This window comes from Trachinotus anak, unplaced genomic scaffold, assembly GCF_046630095.1.
Source record: "Trachinotus anak isolate AG129_WGS33_773 ecotype Australia unplaced genomic scaffold, CSIRO_AGI_Tana_v1 ptg000026l, whole genome shotgun sequence".
NCBI lineage: Eukaryota > Metazoa > Chordata > Actinopteri > Carangiformes > Carangidae > Trachinotus > Trachinotus anak.
The window spans coordinates 13,029,311-13,054,050 of record NW_027273877.1 but is presented as its reverse complement, the minus strand read 5'-3'; the positions used below and the strand labels follow the sequence as shown (position 1 = coordinate 13,054,050).

General features: G+C 42.7%; 2 protein-coding genes across 6 annotated transcripts in view; one reads left to right on the top strand and one right to left on the bottom strand.

Moving 5' to 3' along the window:
• LOC139609598 (NACHT, LRR and PYD domains-containing protein 12-like) overlaps window positions 1-21,942 on the top strand; it is a 107,364-nt gene extending 85,422 nt beyond the window's left edge. For 3 of the 5 annotated variants that reach the window (XM_071464406.1, XM_071464402.1, XM_071464401.1), the window contains 3 exons: window positions 17,202-17,378; window positions 18,550-18,723; window positions 19,577-21,942. In XM_071464406.1, the coding sequence (XP_071320507.1) occupies window positions 17,202-17,378; window positions 18,550-18,723; window positions 19,577-19,598 (373 nt within the window). In that variant the 3' untranslated portion in view covers window positions 19,599-21,942. The remainder of the gene's footprint in view (window positions 1-17,201; window positions 17,379-18,549; window positions 18,724-19,576) is intronic. The other 2 variants (XM_071464405.1, XM_071464403.1) reach the window with 1 other exon arrangement.
• Window positions 10,565-24,740, bottom strand: part of LOC139609617 (protein NLRC3-like) — a 165,607-nt gene continuing 151,431 nt past the window's right edge. The window contains exon 2 of the transcript XR_011685276.1: window positions 10,565-12,921. The gene's annotated coding sequence lies outside the window, so the exon portion shown is untranslated. The remainder of the gene's footprint in view (window positions 12,922-24,740) is intronic.

The following is a 24,740-nucleotide window of genomic DNA, read 5'->3' as shown; positions in this document are numbered from 1 at the left end:
GGTTTGTCTTTTGAGCAACAAAAAGAATTGCTCTTGTTGCGGATTGAATTAGAAAGTGAGAAGGGGGTCGCAGTGGAGAAGATGCGGCAGGGTATCGGGTTGGAGAAGGCGCTGTCGGTGGGAAAAATGAGGCAGGAGACGGAGCAGGCTCAGCTTGAGCTGCAGAAGGAAAAACTCTCTCTTGTTAGAGGGGAAAGTGGCGGCTGATCTTCTGCTTCCGGAGGATCTGTCTGTCAGCGCCTCGGAGAGGTCGGATATGAGCGATTTGAGGTTAGTGCCTAAATTTAATGAAAGGGATCGTGAAACTTTTTTCTCACTCTTTGAGCGTGTGTCCGAGGCACGTGGGTGGTCTGATTCCACTTGTACATTAATGTTGCAGTGTGTGTGAACCGGTAGAGCGCAGGAGGCGAGCTCCTCTTTGAGCCATAGTGACAGTGAAATATGCGGTGGTGAAGTCTGCGGTTCTCAGGGCCTATGAGCTGGTGCCTGAAGCGTGTCGCCAGCGGTTCAGGAGTTGGAGAAGAGGTGATAAATCCCATTTGGAGTTTGCGCGCGATTTGTCCACCCAGTTCGACCGGTGGTGTTGTGCAGCTGGGGCGGGCACTTATGAGGCTCTGCGTGACCTGATGATCCTAGAGCAGTTTAAAAATTCGGTTCCGGAGCGGATTGCAACCTTTATCAGTGAGCACAAGCTGAAGACGGCAGCTGAGGCCGCTGCGCTGGCGGACGATTATGTCCTGACGCATGCCGGGGACAGCTGGCATCCCGGTGCGCGGGGTGGCAGCGGGCACCGGGAATACTTGGCTGCAGCGGGGTCTGGTCGCCCGGTAAGGCAGGTTGGCTTGGAGCCAAGGAACGAACAGGGGGCTCGCGAGGCTGATAAAATTTGTAACTACTGTCATAAACGGGGACACTGGAGAAGAGACTGTTTCGCTTTTAAGTCCCGGAGTAAGCAGTCTGTACCTGGCAGTCAGCCCAAGCCGGCGATGTGCGCTGTGCCAGTTTCGGAACAGTTGTGGGAGGTTCCAGCGGGTGAGTTAAAATCACAGGTGTGTGTGGTCCGGACCTAGAGTCTTACCTGCCTTTCATTACTGAAGGTTTTGTTTCTTGGGTGGGCAGTGAGGAAAAAGTGCCTGTCAGGATATTACGGGACACTGGTGCTTTTGATTCTTTTATTTTAGCATCAGTTCTGCCCTTTTCACAGGAGGCCTATACGGGTGCTTTTATTCCGGTGCTTGGGATTGGGTTGGAGGTCTTGCAGGTACCTCAGCACAGAGTGAAGTTGTCGTGCGATCTACTTCAGGGTGAGGTAGCGGTCGGCGTACGTCCCGCTCTTCCCGTGGATGGTGTTACAATGATCTTGGGAAATGATGTAGCAGGGAATCGGGTGTGGGCCGATGTGACACCCCCTGCTATTGTTTCTTCTTTACCTTTGGTTTGTACTGAGCCCGATGAAAGTGAAACCGAGTTTCCTGGGGTGTTTAGGGCGTGCGCTGTGACGCGCGCGATGAAACGCACCCAGTCAGAGGCAGATGCTCCAGTGAGGACTGTTCACAACCTCATGATGTGTTAGTCCCTGAGGTCCCATGGTCTGTGTCTTATGATGAGTTGGTGAGGGAGCAGCGCGCCGATGGTTCCTTCAAGATGTTGCTGGAGATGGCTTGGCCCTGTAGTGAGATAAAAAACCATGCGCAGGGGTACTTCATTCAGAATGATGCGCTGATGAGGAAATGGGTCCCTCATAGTGGTCATGTTATTGGTCAACCTGTTTATCAAGTTGTTGTGCCTTCTAGGTTTCGTAGCATGGTGTTGCAGATTTCCCATGATGAGTCTGGTCATTTAGGAGTCAGGAAGACGTATGATCGCATCTTGAGGTATTTTTTTGGCTGAAAAGAGATGTTTCGGCTTATATAAAGTCATGCCACGTTTGTCAGTTAACTAGTAAGCCTAACCAGAGGTTAAAGCCTGCTCCGCTTTGCCCAATACCAGCTATGGATCAACCCTTTGAACATCTAATTATTGACTGCGTTGGCCCTTTGCCTCCATCTAAGTCGGGTGCTAGTTATTTACTAACGGTAATGTGCCAGAGTACGAGGTATCCAGCTGCTTATCCTTTGCGCAGAATTACGTCCAGGTCTGTGGTGCGTGCACTGTCGCAGTTTTTTTTCTGTCTTTGGTGTTCCTCGAGTCATTCAGTCAGATCAAGGGTCAAACTTTTCTTCGCGTTTGTTTGCACAGGTTTTGAAGCAACTGCGTATAGACCATAATCAAGCGTCTGCTTACCATGCGCAGAGCCAAGGCGCATTGGAGCGTTTTCATCAGACCCTCAAGTCCATGTTGCGCTTGTACTGCGTCCAAATGAGCAGGGACTGGGAGGAGGGTTTGCCCTGGTTGTTGTTAGCAGCCCGGGAGGTGTTCCAGGAGAGTATGGGGTTTAGCCCCAATGACCTTGTTTTTGGCCATATGGTACGTGGTCCCTTGGCACTTCTGCAGGACAACTGGAAGGAGGCACAGCCGCCTCAAAACCTTATCGAGTATGTGAATGGTTTTAGGTATAGGTTGTATAGAGCTCAGGAGGTGGCCAGGGAAAATTTGGCCTCTGCACAGGGAAAAATGAAGCAACGTTATGATCGGCAGGTTGAGAATCGTGTTTTTCTCCCAGGAGATCAGGTACTGGCTCTGTTGCCTATTGTTACCTCTCCGTTTCAGGCTAAGTTCTCAGGTTCATATTCGGTGTTGAAGAAAGTATCGGATCAGAATTACGTGATAGCCACTCCAAATCGTAGATCATCTACTCAGCTTTGTCACGTTAACTTGTTGAAACCATACTATTCTCGTGAAAATCAGTCAGTCGATCAGGAAGCACAGGTTTCTGGTGTACGTCCAAGTTGTTTGTCAGCGTCTGTGTCCCCTTATGCTGTGGCAGGGCAAGGGGGGGAAGACTTGTTGAGACCCGATGAGGCTGTACTTTGTGGTCGTTTGAAGAATTCAGAGTTGCTGACGGATCTGGAGAGCTTGTTGGGCCATTTGGAGGTGTCCGTACGCAGTCAATTGATTGACTTGATTAAACGGTATTCATGTCTGTTTGGAGATACACCTGCATGTACACATTTGGTGGAACACGATATAGATGTTGGGGATAGTAAACCTATTAAGCAGAGGTTTTATCGGGTTCACCCGGAGAAGCGTAAACATCTTGATGCTGAGGTTAGGTACATGCTTGACAATGGTATTGCGGAGCCTTCTTCATCCAGTTGGGCGTCACCCTGTTTGCTTGTGCCAAAGGCCGATAACACGCCTAGATTTTGTTCAGACTTCCGTAAGGTGAATAATGTCACAAAATCTGATTCTTTTCCTCTTCCTCGGATGGAAGACTGCGTCGATCAAGTCGGGGCGGCGAAGTACGTCAGTAAGTTTGATCTACTGAAGGGTTACTGGCAGGTTCCCTTGTCAGAGAGGGCACGGGAGATTGCTGCGTTCATTACACCGACAGGATTATATTCTTACACAGTAATGCCCTTTGGGTTGCGGAATGCACCGGCTACCTTTCAGTGCTTAATGAATATGGTTGTTGGAGATCTGGAAGGTTGCTCAGTGTATTTAGATGATGTGGTCGTCTTCTCAGATGATTGGGATAGTCATCTTGTCCGGATTGAGGAACTGTTTGACCGCTTGGCTCACGCACACTTAACTGTTAATCTGGCTAAGTGCGAGTTTGCAAAGGCCACAGTCACTTATCTGGGTCGTGTAGTGGGTCAAGGTAGAGTGTGCCCGGTACTGGCTAAGGTGCAGGCTATCGATGACTACGCCCCGCCACCGACTAAAAAGGCGCTTATGCATTTTTTGGGGCTAGTTGGTTACTATCGGTGTTTTTGTAGGAATTCTTCTACTGTTGTTGCGCCCCTCACAAACCTGTTAAAAGCTAAGGTTAAATATGTCTGGTCAGCAGAGTGCCAAACAGCTTTTAATAGTGTGAAGGCTTTCATATGTGGTGCTCCTGTTCTGGCTGCCCCGCGGTGGGATAGGCCGTTTAAGCTTGAGGTAGACGCCAGCTACGTGGGCGCTGGGGCGGTGCTGTTGCAGGCCGATGATTTGGGAGTGGACAAGCCAGTTTGTTTCTTTTCTAGGAAGTTTAACAGACATCAGCTGAGTTATTCAGTTATAGAAAAGGAAACATTAGCGTTGATATTGGCCTTGCAGTACTTCAGCGTGTACATCAACTCCGCGCCTGTGGTGGTCTTTACAGATCACAATCCTTTAACTTTTCTCAGTTCTTTGCAGTGTCCTAATCAGAGGCTGGTTCGTTGGGCTCTGTTCCTCCAGTCTTACAGTCTGGACATCCAACACATCAAGGGGCAGGACAATGTTGTGGCGGATGCGTTGTCCCGGGCTCCTTGTTAGTAAGCTGGGAAACTTAAACAGTGAGGTGTTGTGTTTTTTTTTTGTATTATATATTTTGATACTTAGTTGTTTCATGTGTATTTTTTTATAGAAAATAATAGAGATGTGGGTATCTGGGTACGCGTATATGTATATGCAGTATAGATGAGTGGAGACTGTAGACTGGTTGTTTGCCAGGGTTCCCTTTTGGGACCCTGACTTTATGGGGGGGGGGGTGTGACGGCCCTAGTGCCTTTGCCCAGTGTACTGTGTGTTGTTTTGTCTTGCAGGTCCTTGGCTGGGCGGGGCTGAGGTCACATCACATTAACTTCCCACACCTGGCCAGTGTTGGAAGTTACTTAAGCCCTCCAGTTTAGATGCCACGTGTGGTCTTCTCACCCACCACCGAGCTCGACACGCTCTTTGTTTCGTTGGGTTATTTTGCTTTATACTGACAACATGCACCTCTCATCCCTCATCTTTCATACACCATCACACACCACTGATTCTGATTTCCACACCTCATTGATTCTTGTTATTCCGTTGACTATTTGTTCTTTATTTTAATAAATATGAGTTTATGATTGCCGCACTCCAGTGTTAATCTCCCTATTTTTGTTGTGGTCTCTGAGCCGGACGTAACACTGTGTATGAAAACTGTCAGTAAAATCTGGGCAGACCTGCGATCAGTTCTGTTTTGAGAGCTCTCAGAGCCTCCTCTTTATGTTGTAAGAGACCTGTTAAAGTTCATTTGAAACAGAAAGCCTGTGGCGCTCTGAGTTAAGCTAAAACCTTTGAGTCACATTTTGTACAGTGTACTCTCTTTCAGAAATGTTAGCTGGTTATGGTGCATGTGTACTTTATACAGGTTACTTCTTGGTTTCCCCATCCCATTAAATCGTGGGGCTCCCATTGTCTGTCCCTCACACACAATATCTCAGACACCACTTTTCAAATTTTGACAGTGTTTGAAAGGATGATGTCCCTTTATGTTGTGAAATGTATTGTATTATGCCAGTCTGTCTGATGGAGGCGCTTAATATTTGCCTACAGTACCACTCAAGTCTGCCTGGCTACATTTCCCACCATTTGGATTAAAAAACACTGCTTTTTTTCATATCTTTTAGTTGGTGTGAAAATGGAAGCTTCTGTCCTTATAGATTATTATGTTTGTGGGATCAATGTTCTTTTTCAGTCCCAGTGCCAAACTGTGCATTTTGTATTGAAAATGTAGTATGCATAATTCCCCTAAGTTTATTAAAATGTTGATCACATTTAAGGATAACGGCTGCTCTGTTATACATAACTGAAATTTAGAACTGTAATGAAAAAATAAACAGTTTGTATCACCAACAACAAGTATTTCAGTTAGTGTTGCCTTTTTCTAATAAATGTTGGGTTACATATATAATCTTATAATTTCTTAGTCTCTTCTTTTCCATAGAATGATTTATTGCTGAATTTTGGTGAACATAATCATTCAGTATGTGTATCTTGTATAGATTATCACACTGAAATCTCTAGTCAAGGGTTAGGGTTACACTCAAGGCGGTACTTAATTCATGGTGGCTGGCCGTCATCAATACTGTCATGATTACTGCAGCTACTGTAAATTGTAATAACATACAACCTTATACTGTGTTTTTAGTACTTACTGGTATAACAGTAATAAACTGTAAAATAAGTTTACAGTAAGCAAGCTAGAGAAAAAACTATAGAAAAAACTGGCAACCCTGCTGCCAGTAGTCTACTGTAAACTCAAGGAAACACAGCAATGCACTGTAATTCAGTACATGGTCGTATTACAGTAACATACTGTTGAGTTGATTACAGTAGGAGAACTGTCAAATTAACAGTAAACTACTGGCAACCCTGCTGCCAGTATTTTACTGTTAATTTACATGACAATCTTTTACAGTGTACTGACTGTAATTACCTCTATAATTAGCTATTTTATTTCAAGCAGCCCCTCAATGTGCATCTAAATCTAACACTAATATTAAAAACACTGTTTTACGCAGACTGTTGAACAGACTGTGTAACTGAAGTATTAGTATTATGAACAGAGCACTGGAATTCATTTGCTATTCATTTAAAAGTTGCCAAATCTAGTGAGAAATTGCTAAATTGCCAACATCACTCGGTAGGAAACCTCCTTAAAGGGGCTTTATGTATTGATTATTGATTATGTATTTATTATGTAATGGTGATAAATGATGACTGCTGATTGGAGGAGCCACCTGGTATTTTTTTGTGAAGGGCCCCACCACACTGTAGAATCACCGCTGGTCATTTACATTCATTTTTTCCCTCATCAATCTAAATTCAATCACGACAAAGTGAAAACAGAATTTCTGAAGATTTTTTTTTGGAGATGTTTTAAAAAGGAAAAACTGAAATATCACATTTCCACAAGTATTCAGACACTTTGCTGTGACAGTTGAACTTTAGCTCAGGTTCCATTTCTCGTCATCATCTCTGAGATGTTTCTCCACCTTGACTGGAGTCAGTCTGTGGTAAATTCAGCTGGTTGGACTTATTGTGGAAAGGAGCACAGCTGTAAAATAACACAATGTGGAAAAGTGGAAGGGTCTGAATGCACTGTAACTCTGTGACAACAGGTCTGTCCTCGCCCACGGATAATGAGTCTGTTGTTTCATGAAGAATAATCTACATAGTAGTTTTGATAGTGATGTTTTGTGTCTCTTTTTATGTGTTAATGTGTTTGGTTGTTTATTTAAAAAAATAATAAAATAAATTTACTTTTAAAATCCATGTGAACAATTTAGTAAAAAAGTTGTGGATGAAACTTGGTTTCTTGTATAGAAACACAACCTACTTTCCCATACGCAGTAGAATAAGAATTACTGAAGCTCTCTTTCTTTCTGCCCTGGACTGTGGTGATGTTATATGTATAGACATGCTGCTGTCACCACTCTTAAGCCCTTACATGATGTATATCACTCTGCTATTACATTTTTTACTGGGGATACCTACAATAGCCATCATTGCACTCTGATGAAAAGGTCGGCTGGCCCTCTTTCACCATGGGATGAGATCAACACTGGTATATATTCATCTAAAAAGCACTTTTAAATTGATTCCCAAATAATTAATGTAGGAATTCAGCAAACCTGCTCTCAGGACTGGATCATGCTGCCTGTTCCTCAGGTCAGTTCTGACCTTGGAAAGACAGCTTTTAGATTTTGTGCTACAGATTCAAGGAATAATCTACAACATCCTTGAAAAATTTATAAATACATTATCAGACATCTTTATAATTACGTGTCAGACATGCTAACATTAGCTCAGTCAGTTCAGACAGACTGACAAGAGAAATCAGTTCTGAAATGCAAAATTAAAAACATGCAATTAATTTCAATTAAATTCTTAATCATGATTAAGAAAACATTAATGGTTTGACAGTCCTATTTACTATACTATGATGTTTTTAATGACATACTACATTATGATGTTTTTATGCCTTACTATACTGACATTTTATCCATTACTATACCATGACATTTTCTATGATATTTAATACCTCACTATACCATGACATTTTTCATGACAAACTAAAATATGATGCTTTTACGGCATATCATACTACGTTTTTTTTTATGACATACCTTACTATGATATTTTTATGCCTTACTATCCTGTATCATACTATTTCATGGCCTTTTCTATGACATTTACTGCCTTACAATAATACACAATATTTCCAAATTCAATAATAATGATATTAATAATAGTAATAATAATAATAATAAGACAAAGAAGAAGAAGAAGAAGAAGAAGAAGAAGAGGAAGAAAAAGAAGAATAACATCAATCTTTATACAGTAACAGTGTTCAGTCCGTGTCCCTCAGTGACCACAGGTCTGACTCACAATCAGTAAAAACCAAATAAAAAACTCTCCTCTGGTTTTGGTGAGAAACATCAGTAGAGTGTGAATCATGTTCTCCTTTAACACAGTCCATCAGTCTGGCTGTATGGTTTAACGAGGGTGAACAGTCCATAGCTGATCATCAGACTGTCATTATGTTTTATAGATCTGGAGGTTTCCTCCTGCAGCACTGGCTCCCTCCTGAATGTCCAAGAACCTCATCCTCTGCCTCCTGTTCCTGGGCTCCGTCATCTACAGACACATTACAGTACATTCAGTTCACTCTCTGGAATCACAGCCACGTGTCAAAGGTCACAGGGAGGAAAAACTCTGCAGGTGAGTTTGCTTTTATCAGTCTGTCAGGAAAACAACTTCAAACAGCAGAACCAGAAGAGCTTCCAAGAACTAGGGCTGGTTCTCATAGTTGACTGTGGGTTTCACTAAGGTCAGACTTTAACCTGTCTACTGAACCTTTTCTCTCTCCTCACTCTCTTTATTTTTATTGTAGAATATTTTTTTCTCATTTTTAGTTGATGCTTTCACTAATAGAAATGACAAACATCACTAACAGCAGACTGCGTATTCATTTCATGCAGGGATGGGGTCTGACAGCTGTTTCATTTCATCAGACATTTACTGATATCTGCCCCCCACAGGTGAAACACCTGGTCTCCAGTGTCTCCTCCTCCCCCTGTTCTTTGCTCCTCAGGTTGGCAAATGTGTCAACGACGATGCAGATTGATGATGATGATGATGATGATGGCGATGAAGTACAACAACAGATGGTACACCACCTGTGCTGGAACACACACACACACACACACACACACACACACACACACACACTACAGTAAAGCATTAAATCGTTTACAGCTCAGTTATAAAACATTAATAAGAAAAACATTTGGGTTGCCAGGTTGTGCTGGTGATTATCCTCCTCCTCCTGTAACACCTTGATCATGCAGACTCCATTATTAACAGTTTGACCTCTGACCTTCAGGAAAACAAGTTACAGAGCATCTGGACCAAAATCATCTCATAAACATTTTAAATTAAAGTCTCAAACTTTTATCATCAGTTTATGAAAATGTATAACTGCAGATGACTCACTGACTTTTGCTGCCGACTCATTAGAAAGTGAGAGAGTTGTTTTCATGATTACGAGCTGAACAATGAAACACAGTCACTGACAGAGTGGGAGCTGACCAGTAAAAACAGCAGGGTCAGTGTCTCGGTGCAGCCGGTCTGTTTTGGTTCCCATCATTCTGTTAACACCTGATATTTCAGATTTGTGCTGTGAAGCTCCACATTGTGTTGACTGACAGAACTTGGTGTTATGGTTTCACTGATCTGTAACCGTCTGTTTAAATCTCTATGGACCGAGTCCCCGACAAAAACCATGTCAACTAAACCGTCCCACTGCAGGGTCCATCCAGCGTTCACACTCCACCTGTTTGGTTATGGACTCTGGTGTGTTTGTGTGTGTTGTGCTCTCAGCTGACACCACCTGAAAACGATGACTGACCTCAGGACTGTGATTAAACAGCTCTGAAATCCATCTGGTAACGTAAACCGTCAGGGAAGAGATCCTATGACTGATCTGGAAGCCTCACAGTTCAGAAGTTAAACAGACACAGTAACTGTCCTGCTGGAGCCTGTTTCTTCCTGTCTCCACCTGTGTGCCTCACCTTCCTGTTCCAGTCCTTTCATACGACACTGATAAGAACTTTGAGCTCTTTGTGACCTGCTGAGTCTTCTGCCACTGGAGTCCGTCCACTTCAAGCTTCATCATGAGCTGTGTTCAGAGATGCTCCTCTTGTAAGTGGCTGTCTGAACCTCTGTCATCACTGAGCTGCTTCACCACAGAGCTGCTGCTCACTGGATGGTTTCTGTTCCTGCAGGAGATCAGCAGCTGCTCAGCTCTTCAACCCACCAACAGTCACAGTCACTGAGGTCTGTTTGGTCAGGAGGCAGGAGAGGAAGTGATTGGTTAAAGGGAATCACCAACCAGCCAATCAGCAACAAGTTGTCAGTGTGGGTGCAGACCATGAAGTTTCAGAGCATGGTTCAGATTAAAGCAGATAATCACTCAGGTGAGCAGGTGAGTGTGAGTGAAGGCCGGTGCAGAAACCGTGGAGCTGCTTCACTCTGTCCTGACACATGAAGACTGACAGACTCTGCAGGACAGGTGGTCCCTCTGGGCAGCAACAGGTTAAACATGGCTCTAAAATGTTTTTCAATTCAACTTTATTGATATAACATATAGATAACATACATAAAATATGTTCTACAAACACTTTGCCCAAAGTGATTCACACAGGATTAAAACAGCACAACAACAAAAAACACTGAAAAGACATCTAAAAGAAAGGGAGTGGAAGATCTTAGTGATCTGCATGGAACATAAAACCAAAGAAAATCTCATGTCACAACTTTACAGTGGTTTCTGAAAGGTACAGAGAATCACAACAGTCTAAACAGGGAGTGATAAAAGTGTGAGTGAGGATTCTGAGTGACTCTGGAAATATTTCTTATTTCTTCCTCTAAAGATCTGAGGCTAAAGTGATCCCAAATATGTGATTAGTGTTTTCATTTGTTTGCTGAGACCAAACACAAAGTGTAGATTTTCTCTTGCTGCTTTTAAAAGGTTTTTACACATCCATGTGTTAATGTTAGTGAGACAGGTGATGAGAGAGAGCAGAGCAATGGAGTCATTTGGGGAAACAGAGATGTACAGTTGTGTATCATCAGCGTACAGATGGCACCCAATATGGTGATGGTTGATACTGTTTCCCAGTGGGAGCAAATATAGTGATAACAGGATTGGGCTGTGAATGGTTCCTTGAGGAACACCATATTCAGTACTGTGGGTCCCCTGAGGATATTCACCATTCCTATGGCTGTTTCATTAAATAAGAATAAATCAGACTAAAACACGGTCAGAGACCGGCTCATTTCTCATTTACCACTTTGATTACAGCACTCTCTGTGCTGTGGGTTGCTGAAGAACCAGATTGGAACTTTTCTAAAATGTTACTGGCGAAATGTGAGTGGTTGATTAAAAACAATTTTCTCTTAAAGAAATATGTCTGGAATTATTTAACTGGCAGTCGTCCAGATTGATCATTGACATTTTAAAAGCAGTAGGTTTCCTGAGTTCAGAGGACTTTATTAGTCTTGTTGTTCCTTAGGAGAGAGTAAGGTAGCAGATTGGTTGACATCATAGCTGGGAGCCCATGACAGTTTGGGTGTTAATATTTGCTATGCTGGCTCTGACAGAAATGTTTTCTTTAAAACTGTGCTGAGATTATCTCAGTTGAAAGTTGAGTTAGATTGAGAGCAGGTGGTGGATTTAAAAGATTATCAACTGTAGAAAAGAAAACTGTGGTTATTTTGGTTTTCTGAATTAATTGTTAATTAAAACCCTATGTTTAAAAATATACAAGTGAACATGTGATTTGCTTTTCCTCTGTCCTCTCTCAGCTTTTCAGCAGCTTCTTTTTCCATGGTGATTTGATTTGTGGTGTTTTTTGATCAGGAGAAACTGAATCTAAAGAGAATCTTAAATTATCATTGGAAGCAACAAGGTCATTGAATAAGTCAGTAGTGGATGGAGGAAATGTGTTCAAATGATTTGCTAATTATGGTCATTGACAATGCTTCACTTCACATCAACAGTCTCTGGATGTAAAAACAGTCGTGTTAAACAAAGACGAGAAACAAGTGAAATGCCAACACTGAAACTCTACTGCCCCCCTCACTGTGTCGTTGAAAATTTAAACTACATTTGAATTTACACTGAATTATTATCCTGCTACAAACAGCAGAACTAAACACCAGTCAAATATAAGGCTATAAAGAACAGGAAGTAAATATAAAAACATTATTTACCACACAGAAGGATTTAAAGTACTGTTAATTAATGATGAATTAAACCAATGATACTTGTTGACTTATCATTAAGATATATAGACATGCTCATATAAAAAGGCTGGGAGATATGGCTAAAAACCTCATATCTCAACAGGCTTAAGAGAAGCAGTAAATGTGCAATAAAATATAAAACTATGAAAATGTATCAGTAACATAATGAGTAGATTTTAACTTCAACTTACTTTTTACATTTATCTTAAAAGATTTTAACTTCAACTAGAGTAAAAAACTTTTTTGGATTCTATTCACCGCAGGGGCTGGTTACAAATATTTAGCATATTCAACATTATGAATATGATCACTTAATATATCTTCTACAAAGTATTACTGAATACATCAATAAGATGGAGGATAAAAACAACATGTTCCTCCTGTACAATAATATCTGGGAAAGTTCAGCTGAAGAACATGAGGCTTCAACGTCTGAGTCAAACTAATCTTCAGAGTTCAAGTCATTTTACTGTGAAATTCCCTCTTTGTGAAGCTCAACAAGGAAACTGTTCAGAGCTGAACTTGATGAGCTTTAAGTCCAGAGACACTGATGATGCTCTGTCAGATCCAGAGGAACACACAGGGATGATGGTGGACTGGACTCTGTGTGTGACAGTGGAGCTGTTCTCAGATCAGTTCAGACTGCAGCACTGAGAGTCATCTCCACTTCTTCTGATTCCTCTGTCAGTCACTGCTGGATCAAGCTCTCCTATCTACTCTCACCTCCATCTGTGTAGAGAAGAAGAAAGCAGAGGAGATGAATCAGTGTTTACAGAGACTCACTTCATCAGTCAGTGATGCAGCAGGGACTTCAGTCCTGTTCAGACCAGATGTGCAGCAGCTGCTTCCTCTCAGCTCTCATGTTAACGTGTTGGAGTGAACACACTGAGCTGGAAGCTCACAGACCTGCAGAGACGTTCAGCATCAAGTCTGTTCACTCTGCACATTTCCCTCAGTCCACAGTGGAAACAAAGTGCTGAGTCAGCAACAGGTCAGTGATGGATTCACTCCTGTTACCTGTCAGCTGATGTCACTTTAAACACAGAGTCTCTGTGTGTTGATCAACATGTGAGCTGCTTCTGAAACATCACCTGACTGAACATGGAGGCTGTCACTAAGAGCCAGGGACTGTCAGGCTCCATCACACTGATCTCAGAGCTGTGACACAGATGAAACTGATCAGCTGTTTAGTGTTGAAACCAGAGAACAAACAGTCTCAGATCAGATTGGACAGTTTGATGAATGAGGACACTGTCTCTGTCCATCTGTGAGGCTGTCAGCTGGAATCAGCTTTATTTCCTGTACACATCAACACAACAACAACAGTCGTCTTCACATCAACTCACACACATGATCACAACAAGCTTCTGGATGCTCTGATTGGCTGACTGTTGTCTCTCTCTCTGTCTTTCTGTCCAATCCTGAAGCCTGTCCCCGTTCTCCTCTCACAGCTTCACTGAGGAAAGCAGCCACTGAGGAGGTTGGAGGTTCACAGGAAACACTGGATCTTTGCTCTGATACTAACTGTGTTTAATACAATACTGCTGAGAGCAGCATGGACTGACTCCGCCCCTCTACTGACCTCAGAGTCTCCAGTCTACAGTCTGGACTCTCCATGAGACCACGGAGATCCCTCAGGTCTGAATCATTCAGGTTGTTTCCACTCAGGTCCAGTTCTCTCAGATGGGAGGGGTTGGACTTCAGAGCTGAGCCCAGAGAAGAACAGCTGATCTCTGACAAACTGCAGTCCATCAATCTGAATAAAGAATCAAAGATGTAGATCAATGATTGATAATCAATCAGATTTGTCCTGATCAATGATCTTTGTCTAAAATGAGTAGAGTGACTTTGTCCTTCTGTTATTGTGGATCTTCATCATGTCAATACAACACAACATTGTCAACACAACAGTTTTGTGACTGAAATGAGCTGAAACTGAAGAATCATTCTCAGTCTGAGAGAAGAACAACTGGAAACATGAGACAACAACTATTTACAGTGTCATTCATTCATTCACAGTCAATGGATTCAACTTGTGTGTGAAGCTTCATTAGCTGTGGATTCAAGATATAAGATCTACAACAGTGAACTGACCTCAGAGTCTCCAGTCTACAGTCTGGACTCTGCAGAAAACCACACAGACCCTTCACTCCTGGATCCTGCAGGTCCTGGTTCCAGCTCAGGTCCAGTTCTCGCAGATGGGAGGGGTTGGACTTCAGAGCTGAGCCCAGAGAAGAACAGCTGATCTCTGACAACCTGCAGTCCATTAATCTGAATAAAGAATCAAAGATGTGAGTTTAGGAGACAAAGTTGCTGCTTGAAACCACAAAGAGTCAAACAGACAAAGTAAAAACAGCTCTCATTAATATTCATGACAACATGCTGCTGCTTCAATAAAGACGTAGTGACTCCACCTCTTCAACTCTGCCAGCTCCACCTGTGGCTCCATCTATACAAACTCATGTTGTGCAGATTCTACTAAAGATCCTCAAGTTTTCAATTCAATTCAATTCAATTTTATTTGTATAGCGCCAAATCATAATATACATTATCTCAAGACACTTTACAGGGTAAGGTCAAGACCTTACTTTGTTACAGAAAAAAACCCAACAGTTCCCACAAAGAGCAAGCGCTTGGCGACAGCGGGGAGGAAAAACTCCCTTTTAACAGGAAGAAACCTCCAACAGAACCGGGCTCAGGGTGGGCGGCTGTCTGCCTCGACCGGTTGGGTTTAGGAGAAGATAGAAAGAGGGGGAGGGGGAGGAGAGGGGAGAGAAGAGAGAGAGAGAGAGAGAGACCAGGAACAGCTGTGTCGGTAATGGTGTTATTAATAATAATGACAGGTAACAGTGGTTAATAGTAAAGATGAGTAGTGGTGGATCTGGATCCTGCTGCTCCCGAGGCAGAGAGACCTGCAGAATGAGGACAGAGAGAGGGAGAGAGAGGAGAAGCACAAACTACGGGAGAGAAAAAATACAAAGTTAATGGCATGAAGTCATCGAGAGAGAGAGAGGGAGAGAGACAGAAATAGAGAGATAGCGCCCAGTGAATCATGGGAATCCCCCAGCAGTCTAGCTCTATAGCAGCATAACTAAGGGATGGGTCGGGACATACCCGAGCCAGCCCTAACTATAAGCTTTACTAAACAGGACAGTTTGAAGCCTGATCTTAAAGGTAGAGAGGGTGTCTGCCTCCCGAACCCACACTGGGAGCTGGTTCCACAGGAGAGGAGCCTGATAGCTGAAGGCTCTGCCCCCCATTCTACTCTTACAAACTCTGGGAACCACAAGTTGACCTGCATTTAGAGAGCGAAGTGTCCTATTGGGAAAATAGGGAACTATAAGCTCTCCAAGGTACGATGGTGCCTGACCATTAATGGCTTTGTAGGTGAGGAGGAGGATTTTAAATTCTATCCTGGATTTTACAGGGAGCCAATGCAGAGAAGCTAACACAGGAGAGATGTGATCTCGTTTCCTAGTTCCTGTCAGTACTTGTGCTGCCGCATTCTGGATCAGTTGGAGGCTTTTTACTGAATTTTTGGGACATCCTGACAATAAAGAATTACAGTAGTCCAGTCTTGAGGTAACCAATGCATGAACTAGTTTTTCAGCATCCTTTAGACATAGAATGGGTCTGATTTTGGCAATATTGTGCAGGTGGAAGAAGGCTGTCCTAGAGACTTGCTTTATATGTGAAGTAAAGGACAAGTCCTGGTCAAAAATGACACCAAGGTTTCTGACTGTAGCACTGGAGGCCAAGGTGATGTCATCCAGAGTCAGTATATTATCACATCGTGTATCTCTGAGGTGTTTTGGGCCAATTACAATAACTTCAGTTTTGTCTGAATTTAAGAGTAAGAAATGACTGGTCATCCAGGTTTTTATGTCCTTAAGACAGACCTGAAGCTTGGCTACCTGGTTAGTCTCACCTGGCTTCATGGATAAGTACAGCTGGGTGTCATCTGCGTAACAATGGAAATTTATCTGGTGCCTTCTAATAATGTTTCCCAGAGGGAGCATATATAGACTGAAGAGCATTGGTCCTAGCACCAAACCTTGTGGAACTCCATGACTGACTTTTGTGATGATAGAGGAGTCATTATTAACATGAACAAACTGGAGTCTATCTGACAAATATGTATTAAACCAGCTTAGTGCGGTTCCTTTGATGCCGACCATATGTTCTAGTCTCTGTAATAGAATCTTATGATCGATGGTGTCAAATGCGGCACTAAGATCTAGTAGGACAAGTATAGAGACAAATCCATTGTCTGAGGCTATGAGGAGATCATTGGTAACCTTAACCAGAGCTGTTTCTGTGCTGTGATGGACTCTAAAACCTGACTGAAAATCTTCAAACAATTTCTGTGCAAATAATCACATAACTGGTTTGCAACAACATTCTCAAGGATTTTGGAAATAAAGGGGAGGTTGGATATAGGTCTATAATTGGCTAAAACATCTGGATCAAGAGTAGGCTTTTTAAGTAGAGGTTTAATTACTGCAACTTTAAAAGCCTGCGGTACATAACCAGTTGTAAAGATAAGTTAATCAGACTTAATATAGAGGTGTCGATTAAAGGAAAAACTTCTTTGAACAGCCTTGTTGGAACGGGGTCTAGAAGACAAGTCGATGGTTTAGATGACGAAACTGTTGAAGCGAGCTCAGAGAGATGTACAGGAGAGAAACAGTCAAAATATAAACCAGTTACAGTGGATTCTGAGGCTGCTGAACTGGACATTTGTTCTCATGTCTCTAAACTTCAGCCTGACATGTTTGTTGTCTTTGAAAACTTGAGGATCTTTAGTAGAATCTGCACAACATGAGTTTGTATAGATGGAGCCACAGGTGGAGCTGGCAGAGTTGAAGAGGTGGAGTCACTACGTCTTTATTGAAGCAGCAGCATGTTGTCATGAATATTAATGAGAGCTGTTTTTACTTTGTCTGTTTGACTCTTTGTGGTTTCAAGCAGGAACTTTGTCTCCTAAACTCAACTGATTCTTTATTCAGATTGAAGAACTGCAGGTTGTCAGAGATCAGCTGTTCTTCTCTGGTCTCAGCTCTGAAGTCCAACCCCTCCCATCTGAGAGAACTGGACCTGAGCTGGAACCAGAACCTGCAGGATCCAGGAGTGAAGGGTCTGTGTGGTTTTCTGCAGAGTCCAGACTGTAGACTGGAGACTCTGAGGTCAGTTCACTGTTGTAGATCTTATATCTTGAATCCACAGCTAATGAAGCTTCACACACAAGTTGAATCCATTGACTGTGAATGAATGAATGACATTGTAAATAGTTGTTGTCTCATGTTTCCAGTTGTTCTTCTCTCAGACTGAGAATGATTCTTCAGTTTCAGCTCATTTCAGTTACTTGTCATGAATAATGTGTAATGAAAGTTGTTACGTGCCATGCAGGGGCATAGCGTTTTTTGTTGTCGTTTTCCTCCTCCCTCTGTTTCCTGTCTTTCTCCCTCACCTAGTTTTCCCTCTAGGTGCTAATGGGTTGATTGGATTACACCTGAGCAGACTGGAGGACGGCCTATTAGTTCCCAGGCTGTCCGAGTGGCCAATCATCTGCCAGGAGTTTACATAAAGGGGAGCCTGGATGAGGCGCTCCCTCTTTCTCATTTTCCCCTTATTGCCCTAGTAGACTGCTTGTGTTGTGCTGTGTCATGTTGACTAGATTGTTACTTGAAGGTTTGTGTGGGGAGAAAGGATAGGTAAGTTGGGGTACCCTTTACATTTTCACCACATAGTTTTGTTTTGTCTAGAAACACCAGGTTAGTGGTGGGTGCCACCCCTTGTTTTTGGTTTGGGAAGTTTTCTTTAGATCAGATTAGACAGGTTTTCTTTTGTGTCTTTTGTTTAAGTGACAGTAGTTAGAGGTAGGCCTCATTTTGTTTTATGTATTTTCATTCCTTTGGCACACCACCTTCGCCTTTCTCCCCCCCCCCACATTTGTTAACCTCTTGGTATTTTTGTGTTAAAGTTTAAGTTGTATAATAAATCATCAAACTGCCAGTTGGCTCATTACAAATCCTTGATCTGTCCTGTTTACTGTCCCTGTCCACCCCTAGACTACACCAAAGGGATGTAACAAAAGTGAAGAAACTTCTTTTTTTCAGTAGATTTCAGTGAAGTGTCAGGACTAATGTCTGTTTGATCAAACTGTGTGTGTGTGTTTCCATCTGTAACACAACACACACAACTGTTGTGTTGACAATGTTGTGTTGTACTGACATGATGAAGATCCACAATAACAGAAGGACAAAGTCACTCTACTCATTTTAGACAAAGATCATTGATCAGGAAAAATCTGATTAATTATCACTCATTGATCTACATCTTTGATTCTTTATTCAGATTGGAGCGCTGCAGTTTGTCAGAGATCAGCTGTTCTTCTCTGGTCTCAGCTCTGAAGTCCAACCCCTCCCATCTGAGAGAACTGGACCTGAGAGACAACAACCTGCAGGATTCAGACCTGAAGGATCTCCGTGGTCTCGTGGAGAGTCCAGACTGTAGACTGGAGACTCTGAGGTCAGTAGAGGGGCGGAGTCAGTCCATGCTGCTCTCAGCAGTATTGTACTAAACACAGTTAGTATCAGAGCAAAGATCCAGTGTTTCCTGTGAACCTCCAACCTCCTCAGTGGCTGCTTTCCTCAGTGAAGCTGTGAGAGGAGAACGGGGACAGGCTTCAGGATTGGACAGAAAGACAGAGAGAGAGACAACAGTCAGCCAATCAGAGCAGCCACAAGCTTGTTGTGATCATGTGTGTGAGTTGATGTGAAGACGACTGTTGTTGTTGTGTTGATGTGTACAGGAAATAAAGCTGATTCCAGCTGACAGCCTCACAGATGGACAGAGACAGTGTCCTCATTCATCAAACTGTCCAATCTGATCTGAGACTGTTTGTTCTCTGGTTTCAACACTAAACAGCTGATCAGTTTCATCTGTGTCACAGCTCTGAGATCAGTGTGATGGAGCCTGACAGTCCCTGGCTCTTAGTGACAGCCTCCATGTTCAGTCAGGTGATGTTTCAGAAGCAGGTCACATGTTGATCAACACACAGAGACTCTGTGTTTAAAGTGACATCAGCTGACAGGTAACAGGAGTGAATCCATCACTGACCTGTTGCTGACTCAGCACTTTGTTTCCACTGTGGACTGAGTGAAATGTGCAGAGTGAACAGACTTGATGCTGAACGTCTCTGCAGGTCTGTGAGCTTCCAGCTCAGTGTGTTCACTCCAACACGTTAACATGAGAGCTGAGAGGAAGCAGCTGCTGCACATCTGGTCTGAACAGGACTGAAGTCCCTGCTGCATCACTGACTGATGAAGTGAGTCTCTGTAAACACTGATTCATCTCCTCTGCTTTCTTCTTCTCTACACAGCTGGAAGTCTCTCTACAGGTAAGAGTAGAGAGGAGAGCTTGATCCAGCAGTGACTGACAGAGGAACCAGAAGAAGTGGAGATGACTCTCAGTGCTGCAGTCTGAACTGATCTGAGAACAGCTCCACTGTCACACACAGAGTCCAGTCCACCATCATCCCTGTGTGTTCCTCTGGATCTGACAGAGCATCATCAGTGTCTCTGGACTCAAAGCTCATCAAGTTCAGCTCTGAACAGTTTCCTTGTTGAGCTTCACAAAGAGGGAATTTCACAGTAAAATGACTTGAACTCTGAAGATTAGTTTGACTCAGACTTTGAAGCCTCATGTTCTTCAGCTGAACTTTACAAGATATTATTGTATAGGAGGAACATGTTGTTTTTATCCTCCATTTTATTGATGTATTCAATAATACACTATAGAAGATATAGTAAATTATCATATTCATAATGTTGGATATGCTAAATATTTGTAACCAGCCCCTGCAGTGAACAGAAACCAGAAAAGATTTTTACTCCAGTAGAAGTTAAAATATTTTAAGATGAAAGTAAAAAGTAAGTTGAAGTTAAAATCTACTCATTATGTTACTGTTACATTTTCATAGTATTGTATTGTTATTGCACATTTACTGCTTCTCTTAAGCCTGTTGAGATATGAGGGTTTTTAGCCATATCTCCCAGCCTTTTCATATGAGCATGTCTATATATCTTAATGATAAGTCAACAAGTATCATTGGTTTAATTCATCATTAATTAACAGAACTTTAAGTCCTTCTGTGTGGTAAATAATGTTTTTATATTTACTTCCTGTTCTTTATAGCCTTATATTTGACTGGTGTTTAGTTCTGCTGTTTGTAGCAGAATAATAATTCAGTGTAACTTCAAATGTAGCTTAAACTTTCACCGACACAGTGAGGGGGGCAGTAGAGTTTCAAGAGCCAGAACCACCTCCACCAATCAGAGGTTTAGTTCAGCCTGAGAGGTAAAACCCAGGGCTGGTGAGAGCATCATCATCTTCATCAGCTCGTCTCTTCTCTCATTGGCTGTCATTCACAGCTGATCCACAGAAATACTCTGGGCTTTGTTTACTAGAGGTTTTAATGTTGGCATTTCACTTGTTTCTTGTCTTTGTTTAACACGACTGTTTTTACATCCAGAGACTGTTGATGTGAAGTGCAGCATTATCAATGACCATAATTAGCAAATCATTTGAACACATTTCCTCCATCCACTACTGACTTATTCAATGACCTTGTTGCTTCCAATGATAATTTAAGATTCTCTTTAGATACAGTTTCTCCTGATCAAAAAACACCACAAATTAAATCACCATGGAAAAAGAAGCTGTTGAAAAGCTGAGAGAGGACAGAGGAAAAGCAAATCACATGTTCACTTGTATATTTTTAAACATCTGGTTTTAATTAACAGTTAATTCAGAAAACCAAAATAACCACAGTTTTCTTTTCTACAGCTGATAATTTTTTAAATCCACCATCTGCTCTCAGTCTAACTCAACTTTCAACTGAGAAAATCTCAGCACAGTTTTAAAGAAAACATTTCTGTTAGAGCCAGCATAGCAAATATTAACACACACACTGTCACACTGCATGCATGGGCTCCCAGCTATGATGTCAACAAATCTGCTACCTTAATCTGTCCTCAGGAACAACAAGACTAATAAAGTCCTCTGAAAACAGCCATAGGAATGGTGAATATCCTCAGGGGCCCCACAGTACTGAATATGGTGTTCCTCAAGGAACCATTCATGGCCTAATCCTGTTATCACTATATTTGCTCCCACTGGGAAACAGTATCAACCATCACCATGTTGGGTGCCATCTGTACGCTGATGATACACAATTGTACATCTCTGTTTCCCCAAATGACTCCATTGCACTGCTCTCTCTCATCACCTGTCTCACCAACATTAACACATGGATGTTATGATAAAAACCTTTTAAAAGCTGCAAGAGAAAATCTACACTTTGTGTTTGGTCTCAGCAAACAAATGAAAACACTAATCACATATTTGGGATCACTTTAGCCTCAGCTCTTTAGAGGAAGAAATAAGAAATATTTCCAAAGTCACTCAGAATCCTCACTCACACTTTTATCACTACCTGTTTAGACTGTTGTGATTCTCTGTACCTTTCAGAAACGACTGTAAAGTTGTGACATGAGATTTTCTTTGGTTTTATGTTCCATGCAGATCACTAAGCTCTTCCACTACCTTTCTTTTAGATGTCTTTTCAGTGTTTTTTGTTGTTGTGCTGTTTTAATCCTGTGTGAATCACTTTGGCCAAAGTGTTTGTAGGACATAGTTTATGTATGTTATCTATATGTTATATCAATAAAGTTGAATTGAAAAACATTTTAGAGCCAAGTTTGACCTGTTGCTGCCCAGAGGGACCACCTGTCCTGCAGAGTCTGTCAGTCTTCATGTGTCAGGACAGAGTGAAGCAGCTCCACGGTTTCTGCACCGGCCTTCACTCACACTCACCTGCTCACCTGAGTGATTATCTGCTTTAACCTGAACCATGCTCTGAAACTTCATGGTCTGCACCCACACTGACAACTTGTCGCTGATTGGCTGGTTGGTGATTCCCTTGAGCCAATCACTTCCTCTCCTGCCTCCTGACCAAACAGACCTCAGTGACTCTGACTGTTGGTGGGTTGAAGAGCTGAGCAGCTGCTGATCTCCTGCAGGAACAGGAACCATCCAGTGAGCAGCAGCTCTGTGGTGAAGCAGCTCAGTGATGACAGAGGTTCAGACAGCCACTTACAAGAGGAGCATCTCTGAACACAGCTCATGATGAAGCCGGACTCCAGTGGCAGAAGACTCAGCAGGTCACAAAGAGCTCAAAGTTCTTATCAGTGTCGTATGAAAGGACTGGAACAGGAAGGTGAGGCACACAGGTGGAGACAGGAAGAAACAGGCTCCAGCAGGACAGTTACTGTGTCTGTTTAACTTCAGAACTGTGAGGCTTCCAGATCAGTCAGAGGATCTCTTCCCTGACGGTTTACGTTACCAGATGGATTTCAGAGCTGTTTAATCACAGTCCTGAGGTCAGTCATCGTTTTCAGGTGGTGTCAGCTGAGAGCACAACACACACAAACACACCAGAGTCCATAACCAAACAGGTGGAGTGTGAACGCTGGATGGACCCTGCAGTGGGATGGTTTAGTTGACATGGTTTTTGTCGGGGACTCGGTCCATAGAGATTTAAACAGACAGTGACAGATCAGTGAAACCATAACACCAAGTTCTGTCAGTCAACACAATGTGGAGCTTCACAGCACAAATCTGAAATATCAGGTGTTAACAGAATGATGGGAACCAAAACAGACCGGCTGCACCGAGACACTGACCCTGCTGTTTTTACTGGTCAGCTCCCACTCTGTCAGTGACTGTGTTTCATTGTTCAGCTCGTAATCATGAAAACAACTCTCTCACTTTCTAATGATGCGGCAGCACGCCATCATCATCGTCATCAATCTGCATCGTCGCTGACACATTTGCCAACCTGAGGAGCAAAGAACAGGGGGAGGAGGAGACACTGGAGACCAGGTGTTTCACCTGTGGGGGGGCAGATGTAAGTAAATGTCTGATGAAATGAAACAGCTGTCAGACCCCATCCCTGCATGAAATGAATACGCAGTCTGCTGTTAGTGATGTTTGTCATTTCTATTAGTGAAAGCATAAACTAAAAATGAGAAAAAATTATTCTACAATAAAATTAAAGAGAGTGAGGAGAGAGAAAAGGTTCAGTAGACAGGTTAAAGTCTGACCTCAGTGAAACCCACAGTCAACTATGAGAACCAGCCCTAGTTCTTGGAAGCTCTTCTGGTTCTGCTGTTTGAAGTTGTTTTCCTGACAGACCGATAAAAGCAAACTCACCTGCAGAGTTTTTCCTCCCTGTGACCTTTGACACGTGGCTGTGATTCCAGAGAGTGAACTGAATGTACTGTAATGTGTCTGTAGATGACGGAGCCCAGGAACAGGAGGCAGAGGATGAGATTCTTGGACATTCAGGAGGGAGCCAGTGCTGCAGGAGGAAACCTCCAGATCTATAAAACATAATGACAGTCTGATGATCAGCTATGGACTGTTCACCCTCGTTAAACGATACAGCCAGACTGATGGACTGTGTTAAAGGAGAAAATGATTCACACTCTACTGATGTTTCTCACCAAAACCAGAGGAGAGTTTTTGTTTGGTTTTTACTGATTGTGAGTCAGACCTGTGGTCACTGAGGGACACGGACTGAACACTGTGACTGTACAAAGATCAATGTTATATTATTCTTCTTATTATTATTATTATTGTCTTTGTAAATATTGTGTATTATAATAATTTCATAGTATTTACTGACTTTCCTCCACTGACAAAAAGATAGTGGGAAGGAGGAGGACGGTAAATTGAGGGATAAAGAATTCTGAATACATAAAATATTGGCTATGAAAAATGAAATGCATGTTTTCTTTTTTTATTAAATTTATTCTATGAATTTAGTAAAATGTCTGGTTACTTTAAAGGACACCAACAGTAAAATACTTTAAACGCCACCCTGGGAATTTCACCCAAGGAATTGTGAACCCTCAATTGATACCAAATATTTCAAAAAGGCAAGAGACACGGTTCCATCCATCAATAATATTTATTAACAATATATCAACATGAGGATCATCATTAAAACACAATCACTCAGTGGCAGGGTAAATGAATATAACTGGAGCTGGGGGCTTACTAGTGGCAGGGTAGGCCCACGGAAACAGGATCCCAGGAGAAGTCACCCTAAAGCACACGTGCACACACACACACACACAAGTGAAGTCAATACCAGGAGACTGGAGACACAGCACACAGGAAGAGGGCTCCACCACCAGAGGAGGACACCAGCCCCCCCACCACAGGTGCTGATGCCAGAGCAGGCTACATACCAATCAGGCAGCGTGAGCTCTCACCCACAGGAAGACAAGGGAATCTGCAGGCCCTAGTCTGTTACAGCAGTCATTACCTAGAGCACAACTCCTGTTTGTGAAATGCAACCAGCAGGAAGCTCACAGCACAATGACACTGGGGAGGAGCAGGAGGAACCTGCCAGCAGCGATCAACAGGAAGGTCACTGCTCGGAGCACAGGAAGCAACAGCCAGGAGATCTACAGAGT